General features: G+C 53.3%; 1 protein-coding gene across 3 annotated transcripts; it reads left to right on the top strand.

Annotated features, from left to right (window-relative positions):
• Window positions 1–382: 382 nt before the first annotated feature.
• Window positions 383–25,404, top strand: LOC136306119 (protein phosphatase 1 regulatory subunit 37-like). 3 transcript variants are annotated; one of them, XM_066209455.1, is made up of 13 exons: window positions 383–687; window positions 3,460–3,557; window positions 4,311–4,356; window positions 6,477–6,577; window positions 8,370–8,489; window positions 11,659–11,809; window positions 12,922–13,077; window positions 15,294–15,406; window positions 16,792–16,933; window positions 18,438–18,604; window positions 20,477–21,491; window positions 23,155–23,244; window positions 24,549–25,404. In XM_066209455.1, exons 1-12 carry the CDS (start codon window positions 528–530, stop codon window positions 23,235–23,237), a joined length of 2,352 nt encoding a protein of 783 aa, XP_066065552.1. In that variant the 5' UTR covers window positions 383–527; the 3' UTR covers window positions 23,238–23,244; window positions 24,549–25,404. The 3 variants fall into 3 exon arrangements, with proteins under 3 accessions (XP_066065552.1, XP_066065551.1, XP_066065549.1); XM_066209454.1 differs by lacking the exons at window positions 383–687; window positions 3,460–3,557; window positions 4,311–4,356; ... (4 more) ...; window positions 15,294–15,406; window positions 16,792–16,933 and having other exon boundaries at window positions 16,959–18,604; window positions 24,105–25,404; XM_066209452.1 differs by lacking the exons at window positions 383–687; window positions 3,460–3,557; window positions 4,311–4,356; ... (4 more) ...; window positions 15,294–15,406; window positions 16,792–16,933 and having other exon boundaries at window positions 16,960–18,604.
• Window positions 25,405–25,517: the final 113 nt, after the last annotated feature.

The following is a 25,517-nucleotide window of genomic DNA, read 5'->3' as shown; positions in this document are numbered from 1 at the left end:
GGGCGCGGCGCGCCGCCGCTCCGCAGATTCGCCACGCTCAGCTCCGGCCCGGGCGCACCCCGCCGCCGGCCCCGGGAGCGGCGTCACCGCTCTCCGCCTCACTCCTCCCTTGCCCTCACCCTCCTCTCCCTCTTCCCAAATTTCCCCGCGTTTATCCCCACGCTTCCCCAGATCCCCCCGGCCCGTGGCGAATCTGCCGCCCCCCCCCCCTCCGAGCCCGCCGCAGATTCGCCACGGCCGCGGGGCCCCGCGCCTCCTCCTCCTCCTCCTCTCCTCCTCCTCCTCTCCTCCGCTCCCCTCGGGGATTTATTTATTTATTATTTTTCCCCCCCCCTCCCCCGGTTCTCCGGTGCCGAAAGTGCGGCCCGTTGCGGCCGTGGCGCTCGGGGCCGTTGCGGCGGCGGCGGCGGCGGCGGCGGCTCCGCTCCCGGTGCCGCTCCCCGCGGTGCCGGTGCCGGTGGCGGGAGGCCCCGAGGAGGCTCCGGGCGATGTCCCCCGGGCCGCCCTGAAGCAGCCGGAGCTCCGCCATGGCCGAGGCCGAGGCCGCGGCGGGGGAAGCGGCGCCGGCGGCCGCCCAGGCCTCGCCGGGGGACGGGCGGGGGAGGCCCGCGGCCAAGCGGGTCACGTTCCCTTCGGACGAGGACATCGTGTCCGGGGCCGTGGAGCCCAAGGACCCCTGGAGACACGGTGAGGGCACCGGGGGACGGACGGGGGGCGGCGGGGACGGACGGGGGACGGCGGGGACCGGAGGGGACAGAGGGGACCGGGAGGGGACAGCGGGGACCGGAGGGGACAGAGGGGACCGGGAGGGGACAGCGGGGACCGGGAGGGGAGAGAGGGGACTGTGAGGGGACAGCGGGGACTGTGAGGGGACAGCGGGGACTGTGAGGGGACAGCGGGGGCTGTGAGGGGACAGAGGAGACTGTGAGGGGACAGAGGGGACTGTGAGGGGACAGAGGAGACTGTGAGGGGACAGAGGAGACTGTGAGGGGACAGAGGGGACTGTGAGGGGACAACGGGGACTGTGAGGGGACAGAGGGGACTGTGAGGGGACAGCGGGGACAGTGAGGGGACAGCGGGGACTGTGAGGGGACAGCGGGGACCGTGAGGGGACAGCGGGGACCGTGAGGGGACAGAGGGGACTGTGAGGGGACAGCGGGGACTGTGAGGGGACAGCGGGGGCTGTGAGGGGACAGAGGGGGCTGTGAGGGGACAGAGGAGACTGTGAGGGGACAGAGGAGACTGTGAGGGGACAGAGGGGACTGTGAGGGGACAGCGGGGACTGTGAGGGGACAGAGGGGACTGTGAGGGGACAGAGGGGACTGTGAGGGGACAGAGGGGACAGTGAGGGGACAGAGGGGACAGTGAGGGGACAGCGGGGGCTGTGAGGGGACAGAGGGGACTGTGAGGGGACAGAGGAGACTGTGAGGGGACAGAGGAGACTGTGAGGGGACAGAGGAGACTGTGAGGGGACAGAGGGGACTGTGAGGGGACAGAGGGGACTGTGAGGGGACAGAGGGGACTGTGAGGGGACAGAGGGGACTGTGAGGGGACAGAGGGGACTGTGAGGGGACAGAGGGGACTGTGAGGGGACAGAGGAGACTGTGAGGGGACAGAGGAGACTGTGAGGGGACAGAGGAGACTGTGAGGGGACAGAGGGGACTGTGAGGGGACAGCGGGGACTGTGAGGGGACAGCGGGGGCCGGGAGGGGACAGCGGGGACAGTGAGGGGACAGAGGGGACAGTGAGGGGACAACGGGGACTGTGAGGGGACAGAGGAGACTGTGAGGGGACAGAGGGGACTGTGAGGGGACAGAGGGGACTGTGAGGGGACAGCGGGGACTGTGAGGGGACAGAGGGGACTGTGAGGGGACAGCGGGGACTGTGAGGGGACAGCGGGGACTGTGAGGGGACAACGGGGACTGTGAGGGGACAGCGGGGACTGTGAGGGGACAACGGGGACTGTGAGGGGACAGCGGGGACTGTGAGGGGACAGCGGGGACTGTGAGGGGACAGAGGGGACAGTGAGGGGACAGCGAGGGGACAGAGAGGACCGGGAAAGGATACGGGGGGACAGGGAAAAGCGGCTGAGGGAGGGAGAGTTTGGAACCGGCCTGGGAAGAGCCTCAGAATGACCCAAAACCGGCCTGGAAACGGCTCCGAAATCCCAAAATCCCCCCAAAATCCCCCAAATCCCCCCAAACCATCCCGGAAACGGCTCCAAAATCCCCAAATCCCCCCAAACCATCCTGGAAACGGCTCCAAAATCCCCAAATCCCCCCAAACCATCCCAAAAACGGCTCCAAAATCCCAAAATCCCCCCAAAATCCCCCCAAACCATCCTGGAAACGGCTCCAAAATCCCAAAATCCCCCCAAAATCCCCCAAATCCCCCCAAGCCAGGATTTTTGGGATCCATGGAGGATTTTTTGGGATCCCAGGAGGATTTTTTTGGGATCCCAGGAGGATTTTTGGGATCCAAGGAGGATTTTTGGGATCCCAGGAGGATTTTTGGGATCTCAGGAGGATTTTTGGGATCCCAGGAGGTATTTTTTGGGATCCCAGGTGGATTTTTTGGGAATTTTTCCCTCTTTTTGCTGCCCTCCCCCCCAGCCCCAGCTCGGATTTCCTCCCGTGAACCCTCGGGGGACGTTCATTAATTATTCCCGATTTAATTCGGATCCATTTCGGGATCCAATTCCAGCCGCACATTCCCAACCCTTTCCAAAAACCATTCCCGGATTTTTGGGGTGGGATCCCAAAATCCCAAATCCGGGGTGGGGGTGGACGGGAAAAAACCTGGGAAAGGGGGAAAATCTCTTGGTTCCTTCCCAAAAAGTCCCAAATTTTCCTTTCCCCCTCCCCCCTTTTCCAGCTTTTTTCATCCCTTTTCCTCCCCTCCCCCCCTCATTTCCCACCCCTTTTCCCCAGTTTTTTCCATATTTTTCCCGCCCTTTTTTCCCTTTTCCCACCCCTTTTTTCCCCCCTTTTCCCATCCCCTTTTCCCTCTTTTTTCCCCTTTCCTCACATTTTTTTCCGTCCTTTTTTCCCCCTTTTCCCATCCCCTTTTCCTTCTTTTTTCCCCTTTCCTCACATTTTTTTCCGTCCTTTTTTCCCCCTTTTCCCATCCCCTTTTCCTTCTTTTTTCCCCTTTCCTCACATTTTTTCCGTCCTTTTTTCCCCCCTTTTCCCATCCCCTTTTCCCTCTTTTTTCCCCTTTCCTCCCATTTTTTTCCGTCCTTTTTCCTCCCCTTTTCCCCTCCCCTTTTCCCGTCTTTCTTTTCCCCTTTTCCCACCTTTTTTCCCCCATCCTTTCTTTCCCCTTTTACCCCCATTTTCCATCCTTTTTCCAGCTTTTTTTTTCCCACCCCTTTTCCCTCTTTTCCCCTCCCCCCCTTCCCATTCCCAGCCCTTTTTTTTTTTCCCATCCAACCTTGGAATTTTTTCCCTGTTTTTCCAGCCCGGAACGTGACGGTGGAGGAGATCGTGGGCGCCTATCGCCAGGCCTGCCTCAAGCTCAACTGCCGCCAGATCCCCAAACTCATCAAACAGATCCAGGTAAGTCCCGGAATTCCCAACACCCTGCCGTTCCCTCCCCAAAAATTCCTGCTTCTTCTGCCTTTCCAGCCCAAAAAAATCCCGCTTTTTCTGTGGTTTCCCCATCCAAAAATTCCCGGTTTTTTCCTGCGTTTCCAGCCCAAAATTTCCCGTTTTTTCTGTGTTTTTCCATCCAAAATTTCCCGTTTTTTTCCTGCGTTTCCCGCCCAAAAAATTCCCGTTTTTTCTGTGTTTTCCTCTCCAAAATTTCCCGGTTTTTTTTGTGTTTTCCCATCCAAAATTCCCGTTTTTTCCTGTGTTTCCAGCCCCCAAAAATCCTCTCTCCCTCCCTCCCAAAAATTCCCATTTTTTCTGTTGTTTCCCATCCAAAAATTCCCGTTTTTTTCCTGTGTCTCCAGCCCAAAATTTCCCGTTTTTTCTGTTTTTTCCCCATCCAAAAATTCCCGGTTTTTTCCTGCATTTCCAGCCCAAAATTTCCCGTTTTTTTCTGTGTTTTCCCCTCCAAAATTCCCGTTTTTTCCTGTGTTTCCAGCCCCCAAAAATCCCCTTTCCCTCCCTCCCAAAAATTCCCATTTTTTCTGTTGTTTCCCACACAAAAATTCCCGTTTTTTTCTGCATTTCCAGCCCAAAATTTCCCGTTTTTTCATGTTTTCCCATCCAAAAATTCCCGGTTTTTTCCTGTGTTTCCAGCCCAAAATTTCCCGTTTTTTCTGTGTTTTCCCCTCCAAAATTCCCATTTTTTCTGTTTTCCAGGAACTGGAGGATCTGGCTCCCAGGATCGACTGCTTGGATCTCAAGGGTGAGAATCCCTTTTCCTGCCCTTTTCCCTCCTTTTTTCCAGCTTTTTTTCCAGCCCTTTTCCAGCCCTTTTCCCAACTGTTCGCACTGCTTTTCCCAGGAATTCCGGGGTTTTTCCCTGTTCCATTCCCGGTGTTTTCCCTGTTCCATCCCCGGTGTTTTCCCTGTTCCATTCCCGGTGTTTTCCCTGTTCCATTCCCGGTGTTTTCCCTGTTCCATCCCCGGTGTTTTCCCTGTTCAATCCCCGGTGTTTTCCCTGTTCCATTCCCGGTGTTTTCCCTGTTCCATTCCCGGTGTTTTCCCTGTTCCATTCCCGGTGTTTTCCCTGTTCCATTCCCGGTGTTTTCCCTGTTCCATTCCCGGTGTTTTCCCTGTTCCATTCCCGGTGTTTTCCCTGTTCCATCCCCGGTGTTTTCCCTGTTCCATCCCCGGTGTTTTCCCTGTTCCATTCCCGGTGTTTTCCCTGTTCCATTCCCGGTGTTTTCCCTGTTCAATCCCCGGTGTTTTCCCTGTTCCATTCCCGGTGTTTTCCCTGTTCCATCCCCGGTGTTTTCCCTGTTCCATTCCCGGTGTTTTCCCCGTTCAATCCCCGGTGTTTTCCCTGTTCCATTCCCGGTGTTTTCCCTGTTCCCTTCCCGGTGTTTTCCCTGTTCCATTCCCGGTGTTTTCCCTGTTCCCTTCCCGGTGTTTTCCCTGTTCCATCCCCGGTGTTTTCCCTGTTCCCTTCCCGGTGTTTTCCCTGTTCCATTCCCGGTGTTTTCCCTGTTCCATTCCCGGTGTTTTCCCTGTTCCATTCCCGGTGTTTTTCCCTGTTCCATTCCCGGTGTTTTTCCCTGTTCCATCCCCGGTGTTTTCCCTGTTCCATCCCCGGTGTTTTCCCTGTTCCATCCCCGGTGTTTTCCCTGTTCCATCCCCGGTGTTTTCCCTGTTCCATTCCCGGTGTTTTCCCTGTTCCATTCCCGGTGTTTTCCCTGTTCCCTTCCCGGTGTTTTCCCTGTTCCCTTCCCGGTGTTTTCCCTGTTCCATTCCCGGTGTTTTCCATGTTCCATCCCCGGTGTTTTCCCTGTTCCATTCCCGGTGTTTTCCCTGTTCCATTCCCGGTGTTTTCCCTGTTCACTCCCCGGTGTTTTCCCTGTTCCATCCCCGGTGTTTTCCCTGTTCCATTCCCGGTGTTTTCCCTGTTCCATTCCCGGTGTTTTCCCCGTTCAATCCCCGGTGTTTTCCCTGTTCCATCCCCGGTGTTTTCCCTGTTCCATCCCCGGTGTTTTCCCTGTTCCATCCCCGGTGTTTTCCCTGTTCCATCCCCGGTGTTTTCCCTGTTCCATCCCCGGTGTTTTCCCTGTTCCATCCCCGGTGTTTTCCCTGTTCCATTCCCGGTGTTTTCCCTGTTCCATTCCCGGTGTTTTCCCTGTTCCATTCCCGGTGTTTTCCCTGTTCCCTTCCCGGTGTTTTCCCTGTTCCCTTCCCGGTGTTTTCCCTGTTCCATTCCCGGTGTTTTCCATGTTCCATCCCCGGTGTTTTCCCTGTTCCATTCCCGGTGTTTTCCCTGTTCCATTCCCGGTGTTTTCCCTGTTCACTCCCCGGTGTTTTCCCTGTTCCATTCCCGGTGTTTTCCCTGTTCCATTCCCGGTGTTTTCCCTGTTCCATCCCCGGTGTTTTCCCTGTTCCATCCCCGGTGTTTTCCCTGTTCCCTTCCCGGTGTTTTCCCTGTTCCATCCCCGGTGTTTTCCCTGTTCCATCCCCGGTGTTTTCCCTGTTCCATCCCCGGTGTTTTCCCTGTTCCATTCCCGGTGTTTTCCCTGTTCCATTCCCGGTGTTTTCCCTGTTCCATTCCCGGTGTTTTCCCTGTTCCATTCCCGGTGTTTTCCCTGTTCCATCCCCGGTGTTTTCCCTGTTCCATTCCCGGTGTTTTCCCTGTTCACTCCCCGGTGTTTTCCCTGTTCCATCCCCGGTGTTTTCCCCGTTGAATTCCCGGTGTTTTCCCTGTTCCATTCCCGGTGTTTTCCCTGTTCAATCCCCGGTGTTTTCCCTGTTCCATCCCCGGTGTTTTCCCCGTTCAATCCCCGGTGTTTTCCCTGCTGAATTCCCGGTTTTCCGTGCCGAATTCCCGGTTTTTCCCAGGGGAGAAGCTGGATTACCGGGCCTGCGAGGCGCTGGAGGAGATCTTCAAGCGGCTGCAGTTCCAGCTGCTCGACCTGGAGCAGACCAGCCTCGACGAGGACGTGAGCGCGCGGGAGCCTCGGGAATTCCCGGAATTCCGGGAACTCCGGGGATTCTTGGGGACGGGGATTTTCCTTGGATTGTTTGGGGGGGAATTCTGTGGGATTTTTACGGCCCTTTCGGGGGATTTCTTTGGGAGTTTTGGGAGGTTTTAGTTTCTTTTTTTTTGGGGGGGTGGAGGGTGAATTTTGGGGATTTTTATGGAATTTGGGGGATTTTAATGGAATTTTGGGGATTTTTATGGAATTTTGGGGATTTTTGTGGAATTTTGGGGATTTTTTTGAGGATGTTTTGGGAGGAATTTTTGGGATTTTTATGGATTTTTTGGGGATTTTTATGGAATTTTGGGGATTTTTTTAGGATGTTTGGGGGGGACTTTGGGGGGGAATTTTGGGGATTTTTATGGATTTTGGGGGGGATTTTTATGGAATTTTGGGAATTTTTTTAGGACGTTTTGGCGAATTTTTGAGGTGAATTTTTGGGATTTTTGTGGATTTTTGGGGGGGATTTTTATGGAATTTTTGGGAATTTTTTTAGGATGTTTTGGGGGATTTTTGGGGTGAATTTTTGGGATTTTTATGGATTTTTTGGGGGGATTTTTATGGAAATTTGGGATTTTTTTTAGGATGTTTTGGGGGGATTTTGGGGGTGAATTTTTGGGATTTTTATGGATTTTTTGGGGGATTTTTATGGAAATTTGGGATTTTTTTTAGGATGTTTGGGGGGGATTTTCGGGGGAATTTTTGGGATTTGTTTGTCGTGTTTCCTGGGGATTTTTCCATGATTTTCCCTGGGTTTTCCCAGGATTTTTCCCAGAAATCTCCCATGATATTCCCAGGGATTCTCCCATGATTTTCCCTGGGTTTTTCCCATGATTCTCCCAGGGATTTTCCCGTGATTTCCACATGATTTTCCCTGGGTTTTCCTGGGATATTTCCCATGATTTTCCCTGGATATTCCCTGGATTTTTCCCACGGTTTCCCCGCGATTCTCCCTGGATTTTCCCCAGATTTTCCCGAGATTTTCCCATGATTTTTCCCACAATTTTCCCATGATTTTCCCAGGGATTTCCCCGGGATTCTCCCGTGATTCTCCCAGGATTTTTCTGAGATCTTTTTCCTGGGATTTTCCCTGGATTTTTCCCGGGATTTTCCCGGGATTTCCCCGTGATTTTTCCCACAATTTTCCCAGGGATTTCCCCGGAATTTTCCCGGGGATTTTCCCCTGGATATTTTCCCGGGGTTTTCTGGGGATTTTTCCCTGGATTTTTCCCATGATTTTCCCGGGGTTTTCCGGGGATTTTCCCTGGATTTTCCCGGGGATTTTCCCTGGATTTTTCCCTGGATTTCCCCGTGATTCTCTCAGGCGTTTTCTGAGATTTTTCCCGTGATTTTCCCGGGGTTTTCCCGGGGATTTTCCCTGGATATTTTCCCGGGGTTTTCTGGGGATTTTTCCTGGATTTTTCCCATGATTTTCCCGGGGTTTTCCCGGGGATTTTCCCGGGATTTTCCCGGGGATTTTTCCCTGGATTTTTTCCCTGGATATTTTCCCGGGGATTTTCCCTGGATTTTCCCGGGGTTTCCCGGGGATTTTCCCGGGGTTTTCCCATGATTTTCCCTGGATATTTTCCCGGGGTTTCCCGGGGATTTTCCCGGGGTTTTCCCGGGGATTTTCCCTGGATATTTTCCCTGTATTCTCCCAGGATTTTCCCCTGGAGATTTTCCCGGGGATTTTTTCCCTGGATATTTTCCCGGGGCTTTTCCCGGGATTTCCCTGGTTTTCCCTGTGTCCCAGGGGGCGTCGGCGCTGTTTGACATGATCGAGTACTACGAGTCGGCCACGCACCTGAACATCGCCTGCAACAAGCACCTGGGGGCCCGCGGCTGGCAGGCCGCCGCCCACATGATGAGGAAGGTGAGCGTTCCCCAAAATCCCGGGGAATCATTCCCGGCGGCCGCCAACATTCCCGGGATTCCCGGGATTCCTGAAGTTTTCCCCCCCAAATTCCCGGGATTCCTGAGGGGGTTTCGTAGCCTGGGGAGGGGCAGGCGGCCGCTCACGTGGTGAGGAAGGTGAGGATTCCCAAAATTCCCAAATTTCCGGGAATTCCTGAAGGTTTTTCCTTTAAATTCCCAAATTTCCTGAAGATTTTCCCCCAAATTCCCAAATTTCCTGAGGCTTTTTTCCCCCAAATTCTCAAATTTCCTGAGGGTTTTTCCCCATATTCCCAAATTTCCTGAGGGTTTTTCCCCCAAATTCCCAAATTTCCTGAAGGTTTTTCCCCCCAAATTCCCAAATTTCCTGAGGGTTTTTCCCCAAATTCCCAAATTTCCTGAAGGTTTTTCCCCCAAATTCCCAAATTTCCTGAAGGTTTTTCCCCCCAAATTCCCAAATTTCCTGAGGGTTTTCCCCCCAAATTCCCAAATTTCCTGAAGGTTTTTCCCCCAAATTCCCAAATTTCCTGAAGATTTTTCCCCAAATTCCCAAATTTCCTGAAGGTTTTTCCCCCCAAATTCCCAAATTTCCTGAAGGTTTTCCCCCCAAATTCCCAAATTTCCTGAAGGTTTTTCCCCCAAATTCCCAAATTTCCTGAGGGTTTTTTTTTCCCCAATATTCCCAAATTTCCTGAAGATTTCCCCCCAAATTCCCAAATTTCCTGAGGGTTTTTCCCCCAAATTCCCAAATTTCCTGAGGGTTTTTTCCCCCAAATTCCCAAATTTCCTGAGGGTTTTTTTTTCCCCCATATTCCCAAATTTCCTGAAGATTTCCCCCCAAATTCCCAAATTTCCTGAGGGTTTTTCCTTTAAATTCCCAAATTTCCTGAAGGTTTTTCCCCCAAATTCCCAAATTTCCTGAGGGTTTTCCCCCAAATTCCCAAATTTCCTGAAGGTTTTCCCCCAAATTCCCAAATTTCCTGAAGGTTTTCCCCCCAAATTCCCAAATTTCCTGAAGGTTTTTCCCCCCAAATTCCCAAATTTCCTGAGGCTTTTTTCCCCCAAATTCCCAAATTTCCTGAAGGTTTTTCCCCCAAATTCCCAAATTTCCTGAAGGTTTTTCCCCCAAATTCCCAAATTTCCTGAGGGTTTTTCCCCCAAATTCCCAAATTTCCTGAAGGTTTTTCCCCCAAATTCCCAAATTTCCTGAAGGTTTTTCCCCGAGCTTTTGGAAAATCCCGAAAATCGTTGGACGATCCTTAACCCCCCCCGATGATCCCGAAAAAAAGGGTGGAATATCCCAAAAATCCCCGATCCTTCCCAGAAAAAGGGGTGGAATATCCCACGGAAAAGCCTTTCCCGGGATAATTATTCCTGACAATGAGTTAATTAGTCCCAACAAAGGGTTAATTACCCCCCCGCGGAGTTAATTACCCCTTTGGGCTCCTTAATTATCCCAATTATCCCGATTATCCCGATTATCCCAATTATCCCGGGGCTTTTCCGGGGTGTTCCCAATTCCTTCCCAACCCCCTCATTTCCCTTGGGGCCCGCCCAGGGCCGGGAATTCCGGAGGGATTGGCCGGGAATTCTTCGGGAATTCTTTGGGAATTTTGCTTCGGGAATTCCCGGATTCTCTCCCAAGCTTTTCCTGGAATTCGGGGTGGGATTGTTTGGGAATTCTTCGGGGATTCCCGGATTTTTCCTGGAATTCAGGGTGGGATTGTTTGGGAATTCTTCGGGAATTCCCAGATTTTTCCTGGAATTCAGGGTAGGATTGTTTGGGAATTTTTCGGGGATTCCCGGATTTTTCCTGGAATTCAGGGCGGGATTGTTTGGGAATTCTTTGGGAATTCTCCCCCGGGATTGGGGAATCCCGGGTTTGGGGAGGAACTGGGATCATCCAGCGCGGGGAAAAAGTGGGAATGAAAACTGGGAATAAATCCAGGAGGAAAACTTCGGAGTTCCTGGGGAAGAATCCTGGGAGTTCCGGGATGTTTTCCCAAATTTCCTGACTTGGGAATTCCTCAGGGACTTGGGAATGGTCGGGATTCCTCTGGGTCCGTGTCCTGATCCCAAATCCTGGAATTTGGGCACTTGAGATCCCAATTCCCAATTCCCAAATTCCCAAATTCCCGAATTCCCGTTTTTCCGCAGACGAGCTGCCTGCAGTCCCTGGGGAGGTTCCCAATCCCCATTCCCGAATTCCCGATCCCAAATTCCCGTTTTCCCGCAGACGAGCTGCCTGCAGTCCCATTCCCAAATTCCCAAATTCCCAAATTCCCAAATTCCCGTTTTTTCCCCGCAGACGAGCTGCCTGCAGTCCCTGGACGCGCGGGGCTGTCGGGATCTCTCCCATTCCCATTCCCATTATCCCAAATTCCCGTTTTTTCCCCGCAGACGAGCTGCCTGCAGTCTCTGGACGCGCGGGGCTGTCGGGATCTCTCCCAATCCCAAATTCCCAAATTCCCAATTCCCGTTTTTTCCCCGCAGACGAGCTGCCTGCAGTCTCTGGACGCGCGGGGCTGTCGGGATCTCTCCCAATCCCATTCCCAATATCCCGAATTCCCGTTTTTTCCCCGCAGACGAGCTGCCTGCAGTCTCTGGACGCGCGGGGCTGTCGGGATCTCTCCCATTCCCATTCCCATTCCCAATTCCCGTTTTTTCCCCGCAGACGAGCTGCCTGCAGTCGCTGGACGCGCGGGGCTGTCGGGATCTCTCCCATTCCCAAATTCCCGATATCCCAAATTCCCATTTTTCCCCGCAGACGAGCTGCCTGCAGTCTCTGGACGCGCGGGGCTGTCGGGATCTCTCCCAATCCCATTCCCGATCCCAAATTCCTGTTTTTTCCCCGCAGACGAGCTGCCTGCAGTCGCTGGACGCGCGGGGCTGTCGGGATCTCTCCCATTCCCAAATTCCCGATACCCCAATATCCCGAATTCCCGTTTTTTCCCCGCAGACGAGCTGCCTGCAGTCTCTGGACGCGCGGGGCTGTCGGGATCTCTCCCATTCCCATTCCCATTATCCCAAATTCCCGTTTTTTCCCCGCAGACGAGCTGCCTGCAGTCTCTGGACGCGCGGGGCTGTCGGGATCTCTCCCAATCCCATTCCCGATATCCCAAATTCCCAATTCCCATTTTTCCCCGCAGACGAGCTGCCTGCAGTCGCTGGACGCGCGGGGCACGCCGCTGGTGGAGCACTCGGCGCCGCTGGTGGCGCGCGCGCTGCGCATCGGCTGCAGCCTGGCCGTCCTGCACCTGGAGAACACGGCGCTCTCCGGCCGGCCCCTCATGCTGCTCGGTCAGCCGCGCGCCCTTCCCGCCCTTCCCGAGCCCTCGGCACGCGGGGCAACGGGAATTCCCGCCCTCCGCCCGCGGGCCGCGGACTGGGCTGGGGGTTAAAGGGCTCCGGCCTTGGCGGGGAAGGGGGCGGGGGAGGGAGGAGGGAACGTTCGGGAATTCCGAGCGGGAATTCCGCCCGCTTTTCCCGCGTCTCCCTCCGTTTCGCCGTTGGATTTTCCCCCTTCTCATCCGGTTTTCCCAACCATTTTTCCCTCCATTTTTTTCCTCCCTTTTTCCCATTTTCCCCTCCATTTTTCCCATTTTTTTCCTTTCTTTTCCCATTTTTTTTTCTCCATTCCCCCATTTTTCCCCCATTTTTCCCCCCGATCTCTTCCATCCTTTCCCCATTTTCCCCATTTCCCCTGATCTTTTCCCCTTTTTCCCCCATTTTTCCCCCTTTTTCCCCCCATTTTTTCCCCATTTTTCCCCATTTTTCCCATCTTCCCCCCATCTTTTCCATCCTTTCCCCATTTTTCCCCATTTTTCCCCATTTTTCCCCATTTTCCGCATTTTCCCCCCGATCTTTTCAATTTTCCCCCATTTTTCCTCATTTCCCCCATTTTTCCCGATCTCTCCCACCCTTTCCCCATTTCCCCCATTTTTCCCGATCTTTTCCATTTTCCCCATTTTTCCCCATTTTTCCTGATCTTTTCCATTTTCCCCATTTTTCCCGATCTCTCCCACCCTTTCCCCATTTTTCCTGATTTTCCCCATTTTTCCCCCGATCTTTTCCCGATTTTCCCCATTTTTCCCCCGATCTTTTCCCGATTTTCCCCATTTTTCCCCATTTTTCCCCCGATTTTTTCCACATTTTCCCCATTTTCCCCACTTTTCCTGATCTCTCCCACCCTTTCCCCATTTTCCCCATTTTTCCCCCATTTTTCCCCATTTTTCCCCCGATTTTCCCCCGATTTTTTCCCCATTTTCCCCATTTTTCCCCCGATTTTTTCCCCATTTTCCCCATTTTCCCCATTTTTCCCCATTTTTCCCCTGATTTTTTCCCCATTTTCCCCATTTTTCCCCCCGATCTCCCCCCTCTCCCCGATCTCCCTTCCGGCCGGCGCGGCGCAGCCACGGCGCTGAAGATGAACGTGACGCTGCGCGAGCTTTACCTGGCCGACAACAGACTGAGCGGGCTGCAGGACTCGGCGCAGCTGGGCGGCCTGCTGAAATGCAACAGCAGCCTGCAGCTGCTGGACCTGCGCAACAACCACCTGCTGGACTCGGGTAACTGGGGATACTGGGGATACTGGGAATGGATACTGGGAATACTGGGGATACTGGGGATACTGGGAATGGGCCTGCAGCTGCTGGACCTGCGCAACAACCACCTGCTGGACTCGGGTAACGTACTGGGAATACTGGGGATACTGGGGATACTGGGGATACTGGGAATGGGCCTGCAGCTGCTGGACCTGCGCAACAACCACCTGCTGGACTCGGGTAACTGGGCAAACTGGGAATGGATACTGGGGATACTGGGGATACTGGGAATGGGCCTGCAGCTGCTGGACCTGCGCAACAACCACCTGCTGGACTCGGGTAACTGGGCAAACTGGGAATGGATACTGGGGATACTGGGGATACTGGGAATGGGCCTGCAGCTGCTGGACCTGCGCAACAACCACCTGCTGGACTCGGGTAACTGGGAACACTGGGGATACTGGGAATGGATACTGGGGATACTGGGGATACTGGGAATGGATACTGGGGATACTGGGGATACTGGGAATGGGCCTGCAGCTGCTGGACCTGCGCAACAACCACCTGCTGGACTCGGGTAACTGGGAACACTGGGGATACTGGGAATGGATACTGGGGATACTGGGGATACTGGGAATGGATACTGGGGATACTGGGGATACTGGGAATGGGCCTGCAGCTGCTGGACCTGCGCAACAACCACCTGCTGGACTCGGGTAACGTACTGGGAATACTGGGAATGGATACTGGGGATACTGGGGATACTGGGAATGGGCCTGCAGCTGCTGGACCTGCGCAACAACCACCTGCTGGACTCGGGTAACTGGGCAAACTGGGAATACTGGGAATGGATACTGGGGATACTGGGGATACTGGGGATACTGGGAATGGGCCTGCAGCTGCTGGACCTGCGCAACAACCACCTGCTGGACTCGGGTAACTGGGGATACTGGGAATACTGGGGATACTGGGGATACTGGGGATACTGGGGATACTGGGAATGGGCCTGCAGCTGCTGGACCTGCGCAACAACCACCTGCTGGACTCGGGTAACTGGGGATACTGGGGATACTGGGAATGGATACTGGGGATACTGGGGATACTGGGAATGGGCCTGCAGCTGCTGGACCTGCGCAACAACCACCTGCTGGACTCGGGTAACTGGGAACACTGGGGATACTGGGAATGGATACTGGGGATACTGGGGATACTGGGAATGGGCCTGCAGCTGCTGGACCTGCGCAACAACCACCTGCTGGACTCGGGTAACGTACTGGGAATACTGGGAATGGATACTGGGGATACTGGGGATACTGGGAATGGGCCTGCAGCTGCTGGACCTGCGCAACAACCACCTGCTGGACTCGGGTAACTGGGAATACTGGGGATACTGGGAATGGATACTGGGGATACTGGGAATGGGCCTGCAGCTGCTGGACCTGCGCAACAACCACCTGCTGGACTCGGGTAACTGGGAACACTGGGAATACTGGGAATGGATACTGGGGATACTGGGGATACTGGGAATGGGCCTGCAGCTGCTGGACCTGCGCAACAACCACCTGCTGGACTCGGGTAACTGGGGATACTGGGAATGGATACTGGGGATACTGGGGATACTGGGAATGGGCCTGCAGCTGCTGGACCTGCGCAACAACCACCTGCTGGACTCGGGTAACTGGGGATACTGGGAATACTGGGGATACTGGGGATACTGGGGATACTGGGAATGGGCCTGCAGCTGCTGGACCTGCGCAACAACCACCTGCTGGACTCGGGTAACTGGGGATACTGGGGATACTGGGAATACTGGGGATACTGGGAATGGATACTGGGGATACTGGGGATACTGGGAATGGGCCTGCAGCTGCTGGACCTGCGCAACAACCACCTGCTGGACTCGGGTAACGTACTGGGAATACTGGGAATGGATACTGGGGATACTGGGGATACTGGGAATGGATACTGGGGATACTGGGAATGCTGGGGAAACTGGGAATGGATTTTGAATCGTGGCAATTCCTCTGGGAATTCCTGATTCCTGCTTTTCCAGGCCTGGCCTTCATTCCCTCCTTCCCAGGATTCCCCAAATCTCCCTTTTCTCCACGCCCGGCCTCGATAATTCTCCGATTTCTCTGGGATTTCCCCAGGATTTATCAGGCCTGGCCTAACTCTGGCCTCTTCCCACTTTCCCAGGCCCGGCCTAATTCCCGCTTTTCCGCCCTTTCCCGCTTTCCCAGGCCTGGCCTACATCTGCGAGGGGCTGCGGGAGCAGCGCCGGGGGCTGGTGACTTTGGTGCTCTGGAACAACCAGCTGAGCCACGCCGGCATGGCCTACCTGGGCATGACCCTGGTGAGCATTCCCGCAATTCCCGCGATTCCCGGGATTCCCGGTGCAATCCGGGCGCCTCGGTGTCGCTTTCCGGGGGCGGAAATCCGGATTATTTATTTTGGGGGAGGGGGGATTTGGGGGGTTTTTCGGTTGGTTTTTCCCCGGGTTTTCACGGATTTTTCCGTTGGTTTCTATGGAGTTTCCAGGGGTTTTCCTGGGATTTCCAGGGGTTTGCCGTGGGCTTGCCCTGGGTTTTTTCCTTGGATTGCTGTGGGCTTTCCATGGATTTTCCCCGGATTTCCCGCTGGGTTTTCCCCTGAATTCCCCCTGAATTTCCCCTGAATTCCCCCTGAATTTCCCCCGGATTTCCCGCTGGGTTTTCCCGGGATTTGCCGCTGGGTTTCCCCTGGATTTTCTCTGAATTCCCCCTGGATTTCCCCCGGATTTCCCGCTGGGTTTCCCCTGGAATTTCCCTGAATTCCCCCTGAATTCCCCCTGGATTTTCCCTGAATTCCCCCTGGATTTTCCCTGGAATTTCCCTGAATTTCTCCTGAATTTTCCCCGGATTTTCCCGCTGGGTTTCCCCCGGATTTCCTGCTGGGTTTTCCCCTGGGTTTTCCCTGAATTCCCCCTGAATTTTCCCTCGATTTCCCCTAATTCCCCCTGGATTTCCCCCGGATTTCCCGCTGGGTTTTCCCCGGATTTCCCCGCTGGATTTCCCCCGGATTTCCCGCTGGGTTTTCCCCGGATTTCCCGCTGGGTTTCCCCTGGAATTTCCCTGAATTCCCCCTGAATTTCCCCCGGGTTTCCCGCTGGATTTCCCCTGAATTCTCCCTGGATTTTCCCTGAATTCCCCCTGAATTTTCCCTGAATTCCCCCTGAATTTCTCCTGAATTTCCCCTGAATTTTCCCTGGATTTCCCCGAATTCCCCCTGAATTTCCGCCGGGTTCCCCGCTGGGTTTTCCCGGGATTTCCCCTAAATTTCCCCTGAATTTCCCCCGGATTTCCCCGAATTCCCCCTGAATTTCCCCCGGGTTTCCCGCTGGGTTTTCCCTGAATTCCCCCTGAATTTCCCCCGGATTTTCCCTAATTCCCCCTGAATTTCTCCTGAATTTCCCCCGGATTTCCCCGAATTCCCCCTGAATTTCCCCCGGGTTCCCCGCTGGGTTTTCCCGGGATTTTCCCTGAATTTCCCCTGGATTTCCCCGAATTCCCCCTGAATTTCCCCCGGATTTTCCCGCTGGGTTTTCCCCTGGATTCCCCCTGAATTTCCCCTGGAATTTCCCTGAATTCCCCCTGAATTTTCCCTGGATTTCCCCTAATTCCCCCTGAATTTCCCCCGGATTCCCCCTGAATTTCCGCCGGGCTCCCCGCTGGGTTTTCCCGGGATTTGCCGCCCTCGCAGCCGCACACGCAGAGCCTGGAGACGCTGAACCTGGGCCACAACCCCATCGGCAACGAGGGCGTGCGGAACCTGAAGAACGGATTGATCGGGAACCGCTCGGTGCTGCGCCTGGGGCTGGCCTGCACCAAGATCACCTGCGAGGGTACCGCAGTTCCCGGGAATTCCCGGGAGCGGCCGGCCTTTCCCGGGATTCTCTGAGCATTTTCCCGGAGTTCCTGGGATTTTTCCTGGCCTTTCCCGGGATTCTCTGAGCATTTTCCCGGAGTTCCTGGGATTTTTCCTGGCCTTTCCCGGGATTTTCTGAGCATTTTCACGGAGTTCCTGGGATTTTTCCTGGCGTTTCCTGGTGTTTTCTGGGATTTTTCCGGGCCTTCCTGGGATTTTCCGTGATTTTCCAGAATTTTCTAGGATTTCCTGGGAATTTCCTGGGAATTTCCTGGGGAATTTCCTGGGAATTTTCTGGGAACTCTCTGGGAATTTCCGGGAGTTCAGGAAAGGGTTCCCAAGGGGTGATTTTGGGGCTGGAGAAGTTGGGATGGGCTTGGGAAAAGTTGGGATGGAAACGTTGGGATGGAAAAGTTGGGATGGAAAAGTTGGGATGGAAAAGTTGGGATGGAAACGTTTTGGGATGGAAAAGTCGGGTTGGGATTGGAAAACTTGGGGTGGAATGATTGGGATGGGCTTGGGAAAAGTTGGGATGGGCTTGGGAAAAGTTGGGATGGAAAAGTTGGGATGGAAAAGTTGGGATGGGCTTGGAAAAGTTGGGATGGAAAAGTCGGGATGGAAAAGTCGGGATGGAAAAGTTGGGATGGAAACGTTTTGGGATGGAAAAGTCGGGTTGGGATCGGAAAACTTGGGATGGAATGATTGGGATGGGCTTGGGAAAAGTTGGGATGGAAAAGTTGGGATGGAAAAGTTGGGATGGGCTTGGAAAAGCTGGGATGGGCTTGGGAAAAGTTGGGATGGGCTTGGGAAAGTTGGGATGGGAAAGTTGGGATGGGCTTGGGAAAGCTGGGATGGAAAAGTTGGGATGGAAAAGTCGGGTTGGGATCGGAAAACTTGGGGTGGAATGATTGGGATGGGCTTGGGAAAGTTGGGATGGAAAAGTTGGGATGGAAAAGTTGGGATGGGCTTGGGAAAAGTTGGGATGGGAAAATTGGGATGGAAAAGTTGGGATGGAAAAGTCGGGATGGGCTTGGGAAAGTTGGGATGGAAAAGTCGGGATGGAAAAGTCGGGATGGAAAAGTCGGGATGGAAAAGTCGGGATGGAAAAGTTGGAATGGAAAAGTCGGGTTGGGATCGGAAAACTTGGGGTGGAATGATTGGGATGGGCTTGGGAAAGTTGGGATGGGAAAGTTGGGATGGGAAAGTTGGGATGGGAAAGTTGGGATGGGAAAGTTGGGATGGGCTCGGACCAGTTGTCGTGATGCAGGAGGAGGAGCCGCCACCCTCCCAACCCATCCCCGACTCCCGAATCTCCCTCGGCTCCCCGGAATTCTCCCAACTCCTCGCACCCCTCAGCTTCTCCCCAATTTCCCCCAAATCTCGACTTCTCCCCCTCCCAACGCCCGTACCCCCTCGGAATTCCGGGAATTCCCCCCGATTCCCGTATTTTCCCCGGGGATTTCCCCCTCTTCCCCCCGCAGGGGCGGTGGCGGTGGCCGAGTTCATCGCCGAGAGCGCGCGGCTGCTGCGCCTGGACCTGCGCGAGAACGACGTCAAGACGGGCGGGCTGATGGCGCTGAGCCTGGCCCTGCGGGTCAACCGCTCCCTGCTGCGCCTCGACCTCGACAGGGAGCCCAAGAAGGAGGCGGTGAGCCCCGAAATTCCCGGGAAAAACCCGCGGAATCCGCGGAAATCCCCGGCGGGTTTGGGCCGTTTGCACCGGGGGGGTTTTTCCCAAGTGTGGAGGGGGGTGGTGGTATCCGGGTGGGGGTTTGGGATTCCACCACGAGCCCGGGGAGGCGGCAGCGAAGCCCGGAATTTCTTGGAATTTCCCCCGGCCCTCCCAAAAAAAAAAAAAATTCCCGGGAATTTTTTCCCGAAATTCCTCCCTCCGAAGAACAAAAATTTGGCGGAACCGAGAGAGCTTGCCGCGATTTCGGGGAGTTTCCGGAGAAGGAAACGGTGCCCTGAGGGGTTGGGGGCTTCGGGATTTGAGTGCGAGCACGAGGAGGAGGCGACGAGTTCCGGAATTCCCCCCGGAAATTTCTGGAATTCTTTTCCCCCCCGCTGCCAAAAAAAAAAAAAAATTCCAGGCATTCAGGAAAATTCCCAGGATTTTGGGGCGTTCCTGAGGTTTCGGGGCGTTCCTGGAGCAGGAAATGGTGCCTGGGGCGTTGAGGGTTTGGAATTTGGGGTGGAAAACTGGGAATACAGTGAGAATTGGTGTGGAAAACCAGGAATACAGCAGGAATTGGGGGGGAAAACCGGGAAAAAGGAGCTGGAAATGTGGCCAGGGGGTGGAAAATCAGGAAAAGAGCTGGAATTGGGTTTGGAAAACCGGGAATACAGTGAGAATTGGTGTGGAAAACTGGGAAAAGAGGTGGAATTGGGGTTGGAAAACGGGGAAATTGGCGTGAAAAACCGGGAAAAGAGCTGGAATTGGGGTGGAAAACTGGGAATACAGTGAGAATTGGTGTGGAAAACTGGGAAAAGAGCTGGAATTGGGTGTGGAAAACTGGGAAAACAGCTGGAATTGGGTGTGGAAAACTGGGAAAAAGGAGCTGGAAATGTGGCCAGGGGGTGGAAAACCGGGAAAGGAGCTGGAATTGGGCTTGGAAAACCGGGAATACAGTGAGAATTGGTGTGGAAAACTGGGAAAAGAGCTGGAATTGGGGTGGAAAACTGGGAAAAGAGCTGGAATTGGGGTGGGAAACTGGGAAAACAGCTGGAATTGGGGTGGAAAACTGGGAAAACAGCTGGAATTGGGGTGGGAAACTGGGAAAAAGGAGCTGGAAATGTGGCCAGGGGGTGGAAAACTGGGAAAAGAGCTGGAATTGGGGTTGGAAAACGGGGAAATTGGCGTGAAAAACTGGGAAAACAGCTGGAATTGGGGTGGAAAACTGGGAAAACAGCTGGAATTGGGGTGAAAACCGGGAAAACAGCTGGAATTGGGGTGGAAACCGGGAAAACAGCTGGAATTGGGGTGGAAAACCGGGAAAGGAGCTGGAATTGGGGTGGAAAACTGGGAAAACAGCTGGAATTGGGGTGAAAACCGGGAAAACAGCTGGAATTGGGGTGAAAACCGGGAAAACAGCTGGAATTGGGGTGGAAAACTGGGAAAACAGCTGGAATTGGGGTGAAAACCGGGAAAACAGCTGGAATTGGGGTGGAAACCGGGAAAAGAGCTGGAATTGGGGTGGAAAACGGGGAAATTGGCGTGAAAAACCAGGAAAAGAGCTGGAATTGGGGTGGAAAACTGGGGAAAAGGAGCTGGAAATGTGGCCAGGGGGTGGAAAACTGGGAAAAGAGCTGGAATTGGGGTTGGAAAACCGGGAAATTGGCGTGAAAAACCAGGAAAACAGCTGGAATTGGGGTGGAAAACTGGGAAAAAGGAGCTGGAATTGGGGTGGAAACCGGGAAAACAGCTGGAATTGGGGTGGAAAACCGGGAAGCCAGCAGGAATTGGGTTTGGAAAGGCGGGAAGTTTTCCGGAATTCCCGTTCCTCCGCCCCCCGGGCAGGTGAAGAGCTTCCTGGAGACGCAGAAGGCGCTGCTGGCCGAGATCCAGAACGGCTGCAAGCGGAATTTCGTCCTGGCCAAGGAGAAGGAGGAGAAGGAGCAGCAGCTGCAGCACTCGGCCTCCATGGCCGAGATCGCCGGCAACGGCGCCGAGGACCAGGAGGGAAATCCCGGAATTGCCCCGGAGGAGGAGGAGGAGGAAAAAAATCCCGGAATTGCCGGCGGAGCCTCCCCGGCCCCGGAGGAGAACGGGAAGGCGGCTCCGGCCGGAGATTCCAGCTCGGACACCGAGGACGACGAGGAGGAGGATGGGAAAGGCTCGAGGGAGGTGCTGGAATCCTCCGGGAATTCCGGGAATTCCGAGCGCAGGATTTCCGTCTCCAGCCCCGGCAGAGGCCGCAAGGTCTTCGTGGTGACGAGGGTGGAGAACGTTGCCGAGGGAGCCGGGGTCGTTCCCAAAGAATCCGGGATTGTTCCCAAAGAATCCGGGATTGTTCCCCAGGGATCTGAGACTCTTCCTGAGGGATCCGGGCTCGTTCCCGAGGAACCTGGGATCGTTCCTGAGGGATCCGGGGTCGTTCCCAAAGAACCTGGGGCCGTTCCCGATGGATCCGGAGCTGTCCTCAAGGAATTTGGGATTGTTCCCGAGGGATCTGGGGCTGCTCCCGATGGTTGTGAGACTGTTCCCCACGGATCTGGGACAATTTCGGATGGATCCGGGACGATTTCCCATGGATCCGGAGCTGCTCCCGCCACATCCAGCCCCGTTGCCGACGGATCTGGGATTCTTCCCCATGGATTTGGAGCCACGGTTCCGAGCCCGACCCCTGAACTGCCGAGCTCCCAGGGAATTCCCGGCTCCCAGAGGATTCCCGGCTCCCAGGGAATTCCCTGCGGCAGCTCCGGCTCCCGGGAGTCGCCGCTTCCCAACGGCCTCAAGGCGGATTTCGTCCGGGCGCTGCCGGAGCCGGGCCCGGAGGGAGACGGGAAATCGGGAACGTGCGCGGCCGAGCACGGTGAGAGCCCCCGGAAAACGCCCCGAGAAACCCCCAAATCGGCCCCAAAACGTCCCAAAATCAGCCCCAAAAAACCCCAAATCAGGCCCAAAAAATCCCAAAATCAGCCCCAAAATCAGCCCCAAAAAAATACCCAAATTATCTCCCCAAAAAACCCCAAATCAGCCCCAAAATCAGCCCCAAAAACCCCAAATCAGGCCCAAAAAATCCCAAAATCAGCCCCAAAATCAGCCCCAAAAACCCCAAATCAGCCCCAAAAAATCCCAAAATCAGCCCCAAAATCAGCCCCAAAAAACCCCAAAATCAGCCCCAAAAAATCCCAAAATCAGCCCCAAAAAATCCCAAAAATCAGCCCCAAAAAACCCCAAAATCAGCCCCAAAAAATCCCAAAAATCAGCCCCAAAACACCCCAAAATCAGCCCCAAAATCAGCCCCCAAAAACCCCAAAATCAGCCCCAAAAAATCCCAAAAATCAGCCCCAAAACACCCCAAAATCAGCCCCAAAAAACCCCAAAATCAGCCCCAAAAAACCCCAAAATCAGCCCCAAAAAATCCCCAAAATCAGCCCCAAATGAGCCCCAAAAAACCCCAAAATCAGCCCCAAAAAATCCCCAAAATCAGCCCCAAAAAATCCCCAAAATCAGCCCCAAAAAACCCCAAATCAGCCCCAAAAAATCCCCAAAATCAGCCCCAAAAAATCCCAAAATCAGCCCCAAAATCCCCGAAATCAGCCCCAAAATGCCCAAATCCTTCCCAATTTCCAGCGGCGAGAGCCCCAAATAATCCCCAAATCCCCAAATTCCAGAGGCGTTCCCCCGCCTCGGGGCGTTCCCGGGAGTTTGGGGATCCGGAATTCCGGAATTCCGGAAACGGAGCGTACAGCAGGAACGGGGGGGGGAAACCGGGAAAAACAGGGAAAAAGTGGGAAAAGAGCGGGAATTGGGGTGAAAAACCGGGAATACGGCAGGAATTGGGGTGGAAAAACGGGAATCCAGCAGGAATTGGGGTGAAAAACCGGGAATACAGCCGGAATTGGGGTGGAAAAATGGGAATACGGCAGGAATTGGGGTGGGAAAACGGGAATACAGCGGAAATTGGGGTGGAAAAACGGGAATACGGCAGGAATTGGGGTGGAAAACCGGGAATACGGCAGGAATTGGGGTGAAAAACCGGGAATACGGCAGGAATTGGGGTGGAAAACCGGGAATACGGCAGGAATTGGGGTGGGAAAACGGGAATCCGGCAGGAATTGGGGTGAAAAACCGGGAATACGGCAGGAATTGGGGTGAAAAACCGGGAATACAGCCGGAATTGGGGTGGGAAAACGGGAATACGGCAGGAATTGGGGTGGAAAACTGGGAATACGGCAGGAATTGGGGTGGGAAAACGGGAATACGGCAGGAATTGGGGTGGGAAACCGGGAATCCAGCCGGAATTGGTGTAAATGAACAGGAAAGGAGCTGGAATTGGTGGGGAAAACTGGGAATCCAGCAGGAATTGGGGTGGGAAAACGGGAATCCAGCAGGAATTGGGGTGGGAAACCCGGGAAGACAGCAGGAAAAAGTGGGAGAAGCGGCTGGAATCGGGTGAAAAGTGGGAATGGGGCCGGGATTGGGCTGGGAGCGGCCCGGGAGCCGGCGGGGACGGTGTCCCGTTCCCGCAGAGCTGGGCTGCGCCCGGGACGAGCAGGAGCTGCAGGAGCTGCTGCTGGAGGCCAGCCAGGACACGGCGCCGGGGCCGCTCTGAGCCGCAGGTGAGGCGGGCGGGGAAAGCTGGAATTAAACCCGGGAATAAAAAAAACAAACTCCAGACTCCGGGAAAAAAAAAAACAAAAAAAAACTGCGGGGGAAAAAAAAAAAATCCGGGAAAAAAAAAAAAAAACACAAACTCCCGACTCCGGGAAAAAAAAAAAAACAAAAAAAAAACTGCGGGGGAAAAAAAAAATCCGGGAAAAAAAGAAAAAAATTCCGGGAAACAGAGAAAAAAACTCCGGGAAAAAAAAAAAAAAAACTCCGGGGGAAAAAAAAACTCCGGGAAAAAAAAGAAAAAAACTCCGGGAAAAAGAGAAAAAAAAACTCCGGGGGAAAAAAAAAAAAAACCACAAAAAAAAACTCCGGGGGAAAAAAAAAAATCCGGGAAAAAAAGAAAAAAAAACTCCGGGAAAAAGAGAAAAAAAAACTCCGGGGGGAAAAAAAAAATCCGGGAAAAAAAAAAAAAAAAAAAAAATTCCGGGGAAAAGAAAAAAAAACTCCGGGAAAAAGAGAAAAAAACTCCGGGGGAAAAAAAAAAAACTCCGGGAAAAAAAGAAAAAAACTCCGGGAAAAAGAGAAAAAAAAACTCCGGGGGAAAAAAAAACAAAAAAAAACAAAAAAAACTCCGGGGGAAAAAAAAAAAAAAAAAAATTCCGGGAAAAAGAGAAAAAAACTCCGGGAAAAAGAGAAAAAAACTCCGGGAAAAAGAGAAAAAAACTCCGGGGGGAAAAAAAAAAAACTCCGGGAAAAAAAGAAAAAAATTCCGGGAAAAAAAGAAAAAAAATCCGGGAAAAAAAGAGAAAAACCTCCGGGAAAACGCAGGTCCGGGAATGCCAGCCTCGCCTTCCCGCTCTGCCCGCAGGTCGCACAAGATTCCACCCGAACCTCGGGAATTTTCGGGATTTTTCTCGGACAAAAAAACAGAAAAAAAAAAACCAACCAAACCCCGACGACCCCGACGGAGTTTTTGTTTGTTTGTTTGTTTGTTTCTTCCCGAGTTTTTTCTTCCCGATTTTTTTTCTTCCCGATTTTTTTTTTCCCCCCGACGGATTTTTTTTTGTTTGTTTGTTTCTTCCCGATTTTTTTTCTTCCCGATTTTTTTTCTTCCCGATTTTTTTTTCCCCCCCCGACGGATTTTTTGTTTGTTTGTTTCTTCCCGATTTTTTTTCTTCCCGATTTTTTTTCTTCCCGATTTTTTTTCTTCCCGATTTTTTTTCTTCCCGATTTTTTTTCTTCCCGATTTTTTTTCTTCCCGATTTTTATTTTTTTCCCCCCTCCTCTCTCTCTTTCCTCTCTCTGTCCGAAGGGAGGGCTGGGCCCGGCCAGGAATTCCCGAGGTTTCGACACTACAGGGATCGGGAGCGGCGGGAATTCGGGAATTCCGGCCCCCCCCAAAAACAACAACCCACACAACACGCGAAAAAAGAAAAAGAAAAAAACAATTCCCGGGATCCTCCGCGCTTTATTTATTTTTCATTTCCCTTTTATTTTTTTTCCCGGTGGGATTTTTTGGGGTTTCTTTGGGAATTTTCTTGTTTTCCCCTTTTCTTTCCTCTTTTTATTTCCCGTTTTTTTTATTTTATTTTTTTTTTTTTCCCCTGTATTTATCACCAGCCGCAGAATTCCCGGGAAAACGGGCAGAGGTGGAAAAGGGGGAAGAGGGAGGGGCTGGAATTCCTCGGTCATCCCAAAAATTTCCAGAGTTTTGGGGCGAAGGGAGGAAAAGAAAAAAAAACACAAAAAAATCCGGGATGAGCCGGCGATTCCCAGCCCCGGAATTCCCGAAATTCCCGGAATTCCCGGGGAATTCCCGAGGGTGGGGGTCGCTTTTCTTTCTTAAGTGCAATAAAATCTTTTCAGGGAGCCGCGGGGTGTTGGGGCGGGGGGGGGATGGGCGGGCATCGGAATTCCGCGGGGATATTCCCGATTTTCCAACCGGGAATTTTCGCTGGTGGTTTGGGGGGGTTGGTTTTTTGGTTTTTTTTTTTGGGATTTGATTTTGGGGCTTTTTTTTTTTTTTTTTCCCGTCTTTTCCCCCTTTTTTTTTTTTTTAATTATTTTTGGAATTTTTTTTTTTTCCCTCCCTTCGTTTTTCCCCTCCCCCCCCCGTGGTGGAATTTTTGTTAACGGCTGTTTTCTAATTAAAGGAATTCTGCATTCGTCACCCGCCCTCTTCTTGGGGGCTCGGCCCCGGAATTCCGGGATTTTGGGGAATTCCGGGAATTTGGGGAATTCCGGGAATTTGGGGAATTCCGGGATTTTGGGGAATTCCGGG

This window comes from Chamaea fasciata, unplaced genomic scaffold, assembly GCF_029207755.1.
Source record: "Chamaea fasciata isolate MVZ Bird 193981 ecotype frontalis unplaced genomic scaffold, bChaFas1.0.hap1 SCAF_1003, whole genome shotgun sequence".
NCBI lineage: Eukaryota > Metazoa > Chordata > Aves > Passeriformes > Sylviidae > Chamaea > Chamaea fasciata.
The sequence above is the reverse complement of the archived record's forward strand: the minus strand, read 5'-3'. Positions and strand labels throughout refer to the sequence as shown.

Excerpts from the sequence above, each read along its gene's own strand:
- LOC136306119 (XM_066209454.1), top strand. The coding sequence starts at position 17,327 with ATGGGCTTGGGAAAAGTTGGGATGGAAACGTTGGGATGGAAAAGTTGG. Across the intron at positions 18,605-20,476 it reads GGGAGCCCAAGAAGGAGGCG|GTGAAGAGCTTCCTGGAGAC; the intron begins GTGAGCCCCGAA and ends CCCCCCGGGCAG. Across the intron at positions 21,492-23,154 it reads AACGTGCGCGGCCGAGCACG|AGCTGGGCTGCGCCCGGGAC; the intron begins GTGAGAGCCCCC and ends CCGTTCCCGCAG.